General features: G+C 37.2%; 1 protein-coding gene across 1 annotated transcript in view; it reads left to right on the forward strand.

Annotated features, from left to right (window-relative positions):
* The first annotated feature begins 19 nt into the window (after positions 1-19).
* The window catches only part of Kcnh8 (potassium channel, voltage gated eag related subfamily H, member 8), a 355,986-nt gene continuing 343,966 nt past the window's right edge, over positions 20-12,039 (forward strand). The window contains exon 1 of the mRNA XM_005387459.2: positions 20-190. Within this exon, the coding sequence (XP_005387516.1) occupies positions 115-190 (76 nt within the window). The 5' untranslated portion in view covers positions 20-114. The remainder of the gene's footprint in view (positions 191-12,039) is intronic.

Genomic DNA, 12,039 nt, shown 5'->3' on the forward strand with positions numbered 1-12,039 from the left:
TCCCTGCCCCGGCCCCGCCGCCGCCGCGCGCGCCCCTTCTCCCTCCTGGCACTCTGCTCTCGAGCCAGCCTTCCGGACAAACTTTGATGGAGAATCTCACACCGCGCTGGAAACATGCCGGTGATGAAAGGATTACTGGCGCCCCAGAACACCTTCCTGGACACCATCGCCACCCGTTTTGACGGAACACGTAAGTCTTACACTTGGGCGAGTTGCATGGTGTTTTCGGAGAATGATTTTTTACCCCCTCTGGTACGCTACTTTTGCTCCCATCTTCCTGTTTGAGCCAGCAGGATGAATTTCCTTCTCTTCGACAAGGTGTCTTTTGTGCGGAGATTTATTTTTTCCTCCCGTGATTCGGTGCACTATTGACACTTTGGATTGGTGTAGTGGTTTCTCCACTTCCTGGGTTTGTAAGGGCTGGAAAGCAGCCTGAGAAAGACCGACGCCGCGTGTGTTCGCCGTGGAGCCTGTATTTTTGCTACCTTTTCAGGCAATTGGTTGTAGTTTAAAGATGAAAACGAGGATATTGTGCGCCCTGTTTTCCTAGAGTTTCAAGGCTGCCTGGATTAGGTGAGAGAATTTGGAGTGTTCTTTAATGGAGCTTAGGTTTATGTGCTAGGCACGAGTTCCTATCCGAGTTTAGGAAATGTAAAATAGAATCAAGATTGTTAAGTGTGAGCTTTCTGTATACTTACAAGTGTTGTGAGTTTGTCAGAACCTTCGTTTCTGCTTTTTAGCTGGTACAGCACGCCTAACACTCCACGACAGTCTGTTCAGGAAGGAGGAGCTGGACATTATAAAGGCTGACTTGATCATAAAAGAAACTTTTAACATTTTTGAGGACGAGCATTAGTGGATATTTTGCTCATTTAAGCAGAGTGGGGGAAAACGGTGTGTGCCTGTGTAGAGTTCACAATTGTCTGCAAATGGTTCTCTTTCAGGACCACGGCCAGGTCCCTCTCTTTCCTGGCTTCTCAGGCTCTCTGCTTGGAGCCTGGGGAATCTTCTCAGTCCTATAAATAGGAGTCTGTACTCCCACCCCTAACAAATGCCCACGGTTGGTTCCATTGAGAATATCCACCTTTCTTCTGCCTTATGCTGCTTCTGTGTGCTCTCTTCCCTTTTTGTGTCTATTGTTCAAGAACCACGTAACTCTGTTTACCCTAAAAGCTTTCTCAGTGTTTCAAGTACCATACTGTGTATATCTTCGTGCTGATATGAAATGGTACATCTAATTCCATTTCCGCTCCCTTAGTCTAGGTACTTGGTTTGGTTAGGTGGGAAAGCGAGTCTTGGCTTCTTGTGTTTGAAAATCGTTGGGCAAGTTTCTACAGAACAGAAATGAAGCACTTATTTTGATTTTCTTCAGTTTTTTACCTTTCACGTTCAGCCTAATCACGGTTGATGTGGCTGTTTGGTCAGGTCTTCCATGTCTTTATCACTAGGTTACTTCATTCTTTCCCCATTTGTATTTTATTTGTATGGGAGAGAATGAGTGAAGTAAGAAATGTTATTCAATATCTGTCTTCTTTAGATAACAATAAGGAAAAGTCCTTGGCACTGGCACTACTGCCATCACCCAGGCACCACCAAAGTCACCACTGGGGTCTTTAAGCACAGTTGGGGGTACTACCATTTATTAATGAGAAACTGATCAGTTTCATGTGGACATTAGTTCAGTTTGAACACTGAAAACCAAAACATTCTACATATTGATCTTGAATCCATCTCTTGAAAATGAGGTAATTGGAAAGTGGTAATTGCTCGGCTCAGCTGTCCTTTAAAGTCGAGAGGAGTGCAGTGTATACTGAATCATCCCAGCGGAACCCTGGGAATTACTGCAGAGATACATTTAGATACCATTGCTAATGAAAGGGGCTTTATATCATCAGTGTGAGTTTCTCTTGGCCTCTTTCTGATTCTCATCAGAGCATGTTCAGCAGGAGGACGTGTAGGGAGAGATGGTTCATGTCAATCACTTTTTTTCTATTTTAGTAACACATGAATACTAACAAATGGAAGGTTAGAAGTTTTAAATCCTTATTTGAGGTCATATCAAATACCAATGTTTAGCACAACAAAAAGCTCTAAAATTCTTTTGGAAACCATGTTTGGCTTGTGCTCCACAAAGTTTGGAGGATTCCTACAGAGATCCTGCTTGTATGGAATTACAACAGCAGTGAGGTACATTTCGTAGAGATGAGTAACGTAAAGGTTGATTTTGGGCAAGATTTTGTTTCCAATATTTAATGACTATCTTTCCTTCCAAGAATCCTCACTCCTGAAAATGGATTCTCCTTTCTCATTTGCTTTTTAAAAATTGTGTGATGACTTGAATAGTCTGAAGCTTCAAGAAAAAAACCTTAGGTAAACTTTTAGCCACAAGTTTGCTATATCTACAATCATAGGCATACCATTTCTCCTGCTAAATATTTAGTTTATCTTATTAGCATCCTTTCTTATTGATGCAATTTTACATGGATTTTTTACTTATCCTGAAAACTCTTTCCTTATGAATATCCTTTCTCTTTATTTTTATAGCATTTATTTTATTTTGTAAGGTAAAACTATTTGTAGGTTTTAAATTCTAAAAATTTCTACCCACTCACAAATTATGCTGAAATAAATATTATTATTAAACTCAACATGTAATGTGTTGATGTGGTGTATTTTCTGCTCCATGAGGTACATTTTGTAGTCATGTTTATTTCTTTTTATCTTATCTTGAACAATTCTAATAAAAACAAAAGAAAGTAAACAATAATCTTGGCAAACTATGTCATTAACCTAATCAGTGTGTGTATTATTATTATTATTATCCTTATTGATTTAATAACATAATGGAAAATAATAAGACAGTTTAAGATACCATCTAAAACTCTTCCCAGAAAAAAAATAAATATACGAACATATAAAAGCATACTATAGGGGCTGGGGATATAGCTCAGTGTTATAAGTGCCTGCCTGGCAAGCTCAAGTTCCTGAGTTCGATCCCCAGTACCAAAAGAAAAAAAAAAGAAAAAAGAAAAAAGAAAATCTAAAAAGCATACTACATAATCTCACTAATTTTTCTGTTGTGAGAGTATCACAGAACATCAAAGAAATTAATAATATACTTTATCAGCTAGTGATACTTTATTGATTTACGTAATAGAATATTTTTCCTTTTAATATTTATGAAGTAAACTCTTTGTTAGGAGAGAAAAGCAATTGCGTGTCCTTAATTAAAACCATTTTTCAGATATGCAGTATAATTTGTTTTTTTGTTTTTTTTTTTGTTTTTTTTTTTTTTGTTTTGTTTTTTCTCTGGTACCGGGAACCAAACTCACGACCTTGCGCTTGCCAGGCAGGCACTTTGCCGCTGAGCTAAATCCCCAGCCCTGCAGTATAATTTGTAAACATTATTGGAAAGTGTAAATAAATCTAAATATAAAATTATAACTGATATGTACTTACTCAAAGTATGTTCTAGTTTGTGTTTAATTGAAGTGGGATAAGACAGAAAAACCAAGAAACACTCAAATGTTGAATATGTACATCTCACTTAAGGAGAAAAGTAACTCCAGTGAATTTCTTTGGACCATAACATGCAACATTTCTTACTTGAAACTCTCTAAGACACACATATCCCCACACACAACTTTACCATCATGGTCTATGTATAGTTCACTCTTATGTAGATATTTTTAGGAAAATACATCCAGAAATCTTTAATACATCCCATACCCACAGTTTAATACATCCAGAAATCTTTCTGGGTAGACTTTGTTTTAAGTACATGAATATTAATCTGGACAAAGAAAAAGTATACTAAGAGAACGCATAAGTACATAGTTTAAAAATAAAATTTTAGTACAAGTATTTGTTATAATATGCCATTTGGGAAAAACATATTTTTCTTTTTTTGAAAGACATAAAACTTTCAGAAGGAAGTGTCCATTTTCAAATGTAATGGTGCATTAGCCTACATTTCCTGACCACATCAGAATTTGGCCAGAATACTTTTTCCCCTTTGATTTTTTTTTTTTTTTTTTTTTGTCTTTTTTTGTCTTTTTGAGACAGGGTCTCGCTATGCAGTTCAGCTCAGGCTGGTCTCAAACTTGCAACAGTCCTCCTGCCTCAGCCTCCCCAGTGCTGGCCCTTTGAAGTTACTAAGACAAGATTTAAATTTTGAGGCAAGTTTGTAATCCAGTGTACTCCATCAAGGACATGCCCATTAAAATATTAAGAATAATGTTGGTTTAGAAGCTTAGTAATATTTGCATATATTTTATGTACACTTACATAGCCTCCTCCCAAGTGTCTAAGAAAATTGGTTAAAATTGAAATGCTTCCCTTACAGAAGAACTTCTCAGCCACTTCTCTTTTCATCTTTATGCTTTTACCAAGGAACATAAATCTCTTTTAACATTAGGAGAATAGGAAGAAGGGTAATTATGTAATGCTGGAGAAAAGGGGAAGGATGAGCTGAGACAGGAGAGTACTTCCTAAGCCTTTGCTGAACAGTGGTTTGGAGCACGCTATCAAAGGCATTTAGTCAGGGGCTGGGGATTTAGCTCAGCGGCACAGTGCCTGCCTGGCAAGTGCAAGGTCGTGAGTTCGATTCCTGGTACTGGAAAAACAAAACAAAACAAACAAACAAACAAATAGACATTTAGTCAATAAAAAATAAGGAGCTCTATTAGGTAGGGGCCTGCCAATAAAAGATTATTGCATGGACACATTCAGGGAAATAACCTGCTTCTCTAGAGGAAGATATTTATACACCGGTGGAAGTTTATGAAGAGTTTGATGGTTTGTTTTGTTGCTTGCATGCTGCTGGTAGTTTCTTTTGTTTTTATTCCTTATGTTTAGAAACTAGGTTCCTGTATCTGATTAGTGTAGTATTTCTGTGTAATGAATTGTCGTAAACTGTGTGGCTTCGTATCTCGCCTTTTCTGTAGGTCAAGTGTCCAGGCATGGATAAGGGGGACTGTCTACTCAGAACCCACCAAGACTATAAGCAAGCTGGCCTCTGGCGCTGTGTGGTCTCATTTGAGGCCTGAGGTCCTCTTCTAACTTCATGCAGTTGTTGGCAGAGGTGCAGTTTTATGATTAAGGTGCCTGGGTTTTTTTGCCCGCTGCCAGCTACTGACTTTTCTCATCCAATAACGGCTGCCCTCACTGCATGGCCTCACTGCCTGACCGTGTGTTCACTACGTGGCCTTTACCGTATGCACTCTCATAAGAGAAAAATTACTTCTTTGAGTCTGGCAGGTGGGTCCACCTTTTAAGAACTCCCATGATTAAGTCAAAACCACTCACGATGGTCTCTACTTGGTGAATTCAAAGTCAGCTTATCATGGGTCTTAATTACATCCTGAATTTCTGCTGCATCTACCACGTTCCTGCATCCCTCCATGCTGCAGAGAAGAAACTGCACAGGGTGTCTACACATGGAGGATGCAATCTTGGGAGCCACCTTAGAATTCTTCCCACAGCTGTTACTGCTGTCTCCGTGTCCTCGTTGTACAGCACACAAAGTCTGATGTCTTCACACTTGTTCTTCTATATGGCAGATTTTGCACACATTCTGTGGTTCATGTTGCAGGCTCCTTTGCTGTTTTACATCTGAAATATTTAGGAGCATAAGGCCCAATGTACTGCAGGGTTTCTTCACATCTGATGAGGGCATATATGCAAACCTGGTCTAGTAAGCTATGCTGTGTCATTCTTTATTTTCTGATCTACCTGTCAAATGAGAGATATAGGAATATTTTCAGAGTATTAATACCAGTCTTCTGATAGAGTGTTCCTGTGTATATGAAAGGAAAGTTACATAGGGTTTCTTGATATCGATACTAGGGATTGAACCCAGGGCTTACCTCTAAGCTATAGCCACTGGCACCCCCTTTTTGTTTTTAGATAGGTCTCATTAAGTTGCTAAGTTACCCAGATTGAGCTCTATAATTTGTGATCCTCCTTCCTCAGCCTCAAAGAGTGCTGGAATCATAGGTATGCATGACAACACCCTACCTTTTTCTCAAAGGGGTCAATAAAACATATACACACATTACCATAATATAGGCTGGAAATAGGTAAGAGTGATTCAAGAGGTACAAAGGGCTGGGTACATTTGAATGTGAGAGGAATAATTTCTATGAGGAAATGATTTGGGAGGTCTTCAATAAATGACTTTCGAATAGAAATCCTTGTCTCATATATAATAGGGACAACAATGTTCCATTTACTCTCACAAATTCTGCAGTATGTGATTTTAAGGTATAAAAAGAGACTTCAGGGAAAATACATAGAGGCAAGATAGAGTAAGAGAATGAAGGAAATGGTTAGGGTGGGCATGGAGCATCTTTAAAGCCAGACTACTTTGTCATTGTAAGACACTGGCAGTAACAAATTCACATCTTGAGAAGTATGATGCATCTATGCCTAGTATAACCTTCCTGCATTCTAAAGCTGCAAGCACAATACAGAAGAAATCTCAACCTCAACACTAAAGAAATGTCTCCTAATCTCTTAAAATTATACTTTTGTACATGGACACAGGTCCTATAGGGTCCAGTAGAATTGCTGTGTCTCTTTTCTAATTTTTTTTCTTATTTTTTTTTTCTAATTGTTTTTCTTATTTTTCCCTGAGAGAGTTCACTTTCTTTTAGGAAAAGAAAATACTTATTTCTCACCACATAGCTGAGTACTCTTCTATAGGGCTGTTCATTCCTGAGTTCTACCACAGAATTACAACTGTGGTGAAGAAAAAGAATTGAGGATGTGCTAGGATTTGGTGCTAGTGAACTTTATTGAAGAAATGCCACCAGCAAAAAGCAGAGAATTATTGCTGCTGGAAAGTAAAGTTGAGAACAGAGTAGATTCACCTTGATATGTGGGCTGATATCATCTAAATACCACGTTTTTGATCCATTTTGGTATAAATAGAGCCTACATGCAAAAACAGACGAGACTTCAAATTTACCCATAGCATTGTTGAAATGTGGCAACTGGAACAATTGAAGAATCGCCTCAGTAATTTAAACAGTCAAATAGAGTTCAAGAAATTATGCAAATGTGCATTTCCTAAAAAGGATGCAGGTGTACTATCCTAGTTCCCCTGTTCATTCCTGACTCTTGATCTCCATTTAACTTGAAGACAGATATGCTTTTTGTTCTTCCAGATCCATTCTAAAGGTACGTGGCTTCTAAATTCTCTGGAAGATATATTTTGTTTTCTTTTATAGCTGTTAATGCAGTTGTCTATCTTCTTTAAACCTTTCACAGTTCACATGTCCCAAGTGAACTAATAATTTTTCTGCCCTATCAAACCTATGTGTCTAATGTCATTTTCTGGCCGCTTCAATGCCCTCATCCCTCACCCAGTTCTCGCTAAACTTCTGACATCCTGCATATCTAGTCTGTAATCACATCTTTGACATTTTGCTGCAGAGGTGCCACAATCTGGATCCTCGCCTCCCTTTTCACCACTTTTGCGTTAATTTGGGCCCTCCTTTTCTCATCTCCACAGCTGCAAGCTTACTCTAACCTGACATCATGATGTTGGTGCCTTCCTCCACTTCCACGCACTCAGTTTCCATTATCCTGGAGTGATTTCTGTTAGAAGCAATAGGACCTCTTAATTGTGTCTCACTCCAGCGCAGAGCTATCCTTTGGTGCATTGCTACTTCTTCACATAAGTTCCTAGTGTCTTCTGGCCCCAACGGGCTTCCATAAGGAGCAGATGTATCTATCCTAAATCTCTTGTTCATTCATGACTCTGGATGTCTATTTAACTCGAAGACAAAGTTTCTTTTTGTTCTTCAAGATCCATTCTACAGGTAACCTATGGTGAGTTTGGAGGTAAAGTTAGGTGACATTTCCTCTGTGCTTTCACAGACTTTGTCCATTCCTTGCATAAACTCTTATAAGTGTCAATGGTATATTTTCATGTTACAACATTCAGCTGTGACCATGTTAATGCCCTAAGTGTGTGTTTTTTTTTAAATATTCTTATTTCTCAGGGTTATACTTGAAACAAAGTTTTTGCTCACTATATACTTAAATAAAAAATGTTCAAGTTCCTTCCAGGCCAGAACTGTGTATCAAACAACTTTATTTCCCTTCAGTGGCAGCTAGTTTTCTCTTTATGTAAGATTATGTAATTAGACTTAATTTTGAAGCAATTTCAGACTTTTTATTTTCACATGGTTTATGCACCAATTTCTTTAATTAGATTCTAGTGGTAATAGTGACTACCATCTTGAGTGTGTCTATGGTATGCTGTGTACTGTGCTGGTGTTTTACCTGTTCTTACCACAACCTGTATCCGGGCAGATGGAAGGCAGCGCCTTCTTTCTAAATTAAAATTGACAAAACTCAAGCTTAGAATTCAGTATCACAGAGCCTGTGTGTGATCTTTTCCTCCTTCAGCTTGTGACTTTCCTACTGTATGACTGTGCTTTCAAACTGTGTGTTTAGCAAGCAGAAGCAGACTGAGTTAATCTGTGATCTCATTTCCAGTTTTTAACTCTTTGAAAAGGGATCGATACTTTAACATGTGTAGCCATTTTTGATATGCTGATTTTCTTCTTTTGGTGTATTATGCTTAAAGTACTTGACATTTAAAGAGAGTTTTTAAATTGTTATTAAAGACATATCTGTATTACAGTACTAAATACATTCACTGTGCAAAGCAGTTTTGGTCATCAAATCTACTGTCCATTTTTAAAAATAAAGAAATCATTTTCTCTCATAGTTTGACACTTAGAATTTGCTGGCATTAGTACGTGTGTTTGTGTGTGTGTGTGTGTGTGTGTTTTCTTGTGAAGTTAATCTCCCTCTGAAGATATTCTAATTCTCACAGCAATTTTAGTAACAGCACTATAATTTTACCTTGGTAGGGGTTTTTGGCTGAAATTCTTTTACTTGTTGTAGTGGATTGATAACTGGTGGTCAACTTATAACCCCCAGCTGAACTGAGTAAGCTCGGTGCTGGGTGTGGGAGGCCCACCTGGGGACTGTTGCCAGAAGCATAAGAGGCAGACCTGGAGAAGAAGAGGCAGGCTGTTGGGAACTGAAGAAGGCGAAGGCTGCTGGGAACTGAGAGAGGCTGTTGGGAGCTGGTGGAAGCTGTTAAGGAGCTGTTGGTTGGGGCTGGGGATTCAGCTCAGCAGCAAAAGTGCCTGCCTGGCAAGCGCAAGGTTGTGAGTTCGGTTCCCGGTACCGGAGAAAAACCAAACCAAAAAAAAAAAAAGGAGCTGTTGGTTGATTTGGAGGAGCTCGTGCTGGCTTTCCTGATGAACTTGGCTGTTTTCATCCTCTGAGGAGCTCGGGACCTCATTGGCACTGAGAATGGCTGTGGTTCACTTTGGGGGAGCTCTGGTCCTCACTTTGAGCATCACTTCCTGGCTCTGGAGGGGAAGATGGTGCGCTGCCGGTCTCTAGGAGAAGCTTGCTGCCTTGGCTTCCCTAATGGTTACTCGGCCATCTTGATCATAGGAGGAGCTGGACTTCACTGTTGTTGAGGATGGCTGTGGTACCTTTTGGGGGAGCTCTGGTTCTTCTGAGTGTCGCTTCCTGGCTCCAGTACAGATCCCTCAGCTTGCTAGCACAGATCCTTCATCCCGCTGGCACAGTCTTCCTAGATTCCACCACTGACCTCTGAGGATTCTTGGTCTATGTTGTGTGGATGGATTTCCTGCACTCTTTTGTATATCATTCTTTGGGTGACTTTATACATAATCTTATAAAACATGTGTCCTGTATTATATATATTGTTCCCCATGCAAAAATAAGCCCCAAACCAACACACTTATTTTCAATTTGCTTTTATGGGAAAATATATTCTCAAGTGTTCGGTACTGTTGACATCCTTCAATCAAAATTATTTCTTTTCTCCACAATAAATTTACAGAAAGAAATAACTGTACATATCTTTTCAACTCAAATCTAATCCTTAGCTTGCTCTTGTTTTTCAGGTTTTCTTTTGTTATTTGAAGTCTTTTGGGCAGATGACCTTACAGTATTTGCCAGTCCAAATGACTTTCTTAGTTCAGTTATTAAGCTAAGTGGAATTGAGATCAAGACGTTCATCAGTCTGATCATGTTTTATTTGATTTTTTAGAATGAAAGATCTATTTAAGAAGTTCATATGTTATTGAAATACCAAATACCCAGTTTGACAAGTAGGCACTGTCCTTCGGTATGATATTGAGGCTATTCCTTCAGTGGAGATGATGTAAAAGATAAAATTGAATTAATAACCACCAAAGACTCTTGGCTACCTGTAAAATACTCATGATCGTTAACAAATTATCTTTCACATAATACTGGGAAGATAATAATGCTTAATATTTACATCATATTCTGCCTTATGATAATGAAGTTGAACATTGTTTAATATATTTAAGGCCAGTTTGAATTTCCTTTTTAGCATTTTCCATTTTTCATGTTTATTGTCTTTTACTAGTTGTGTTGTTGGTATTTCTTTTTTTGATGTCTGAGTTTTTCAAATAAGAATGAATACTTTCTTGGTAATGTGAATTGCTTATACTTTGCCAGTTTTTATGGGTCTTTTGATTCATATATAGATGAACTAATCAATTTTCTGGTTACAGTTTCTAGCTTTAATGTCATACATAAGAGGCATTTCCTATTATAAAAGTAGTTTTAAACTATATCCTGGGCTGTGGGAATAGCTTTCAGGTAGAACACTTGCCCAGCATGCACAGGCCCTAGGTTTAATGTCCTGTACTGAAAAATAAATTTTATTTATTCTATAGTAGTTTCATTTTGTATAGTCAATTTCTTTCTCTATTAATAAATTCTATGACCTGATCTATTGAGTTCGATGTAAGTATCAAAATATATCCTTTTTAGATTCTTCTATTTTTCTAACATTTCAACAATTTATTTTTCTGTGATGATCTAAAATTTCTATATTATCATATTCTGTATTCCTCTTTGTAAAGTTTCTATACTTTTTCCTATTATATTTACCCATCTTTTTTATTAGTACATGTTTGGAATAAATTGTGTTTACATTCCTTGTGGGGAGTTGACTTGTATACATAACACATCTTAATTCCTTTTAATTCTCTTTTCTTTTTCTTTCTTCCTCTCTCACCATGTCTTGATCTCTTTCCCACTTGAGAAAGATTTATTTCCCTACTTTCTATTATTTATCTTTTATTTTTATTTATATGTTGGTACCACAATATGGGCACTTTATAGTAAGTCTTAAAATTTTCATTTCACACTATTTTCCTCAAAATTTTCTTGCCTGATTGTACTTATTTGGAAGTCTATAAGAACTTAAGCATTAGATGATTTAGTTGTAAAAAAAAATCCTAATAGTAATTTCATGAAATCTCATATGGGAAAAATGATTCCTTTAGGGTGTTGAAATCCATGTTTAAGAACTGGCAAAGAATTTTTACTCTACATATTTTTGGAAGGTTCTCAATAAACTCTTACATATTTTCTGTTTATTGTGTTCCTGGTAAGTTTATCTTTGTAATCGCTGTGTAAAATAGAATCTTTTCTTCCATCATTTCTTAAATTTAATCAGCTTTTTTTATTGACTGCTATAGGTTATTATTTTTTAACCAGCCACCTTTCTGACTTTTTTCCTACTTTTTATAATAATTTTGGAGGTTGTTTATTGGGGTTTTCAGTTAAGAGATATTATTGTTCTTAAATAATAAAATTTTTTTCTTAAAATTGCTTTGCTATTTTACAAATGTTAAAAAATGTTGGCCATAAAGAAATCCCTTTCTGTTCATAACTTTACTATTTTTTAAATTGTTTGCTGTTTTTTGTTTTTTTTTTTTCTAGTAAGTATTTTCTGACTTCTGGTTGGGAGTATGAATATTATGTATTTCTACTTCATTAAGAGATTTTGTCATATATTCCCATTTTGTAAATGCCTTTACAAATTGCTTTTTCATCCTCTGCCTAAGAAATTCCTTGGTTATTGAATCAATTAATACAGTGAATTCAATAGATTTCATAATATTGATGTACATTTGCATTTTTAAATAAGAGTTGTAT

Source organism: Chinchilla lanigera, unplaced genomic scaffold, assembly GCF_000276665.1.
Source record: "Chinchilla lanigera isolate Chin_1 unplaced genomic scaffold, ChiLan1.0 scaffold00029, whole genome shotgun sequence".
Taxonomy (NCBI): Eukaryota; Metazoa; Chordata; class Mammalia; order Rodentia; family Chinchillidae; genus Chinchilla; species Chinchilla lanigera.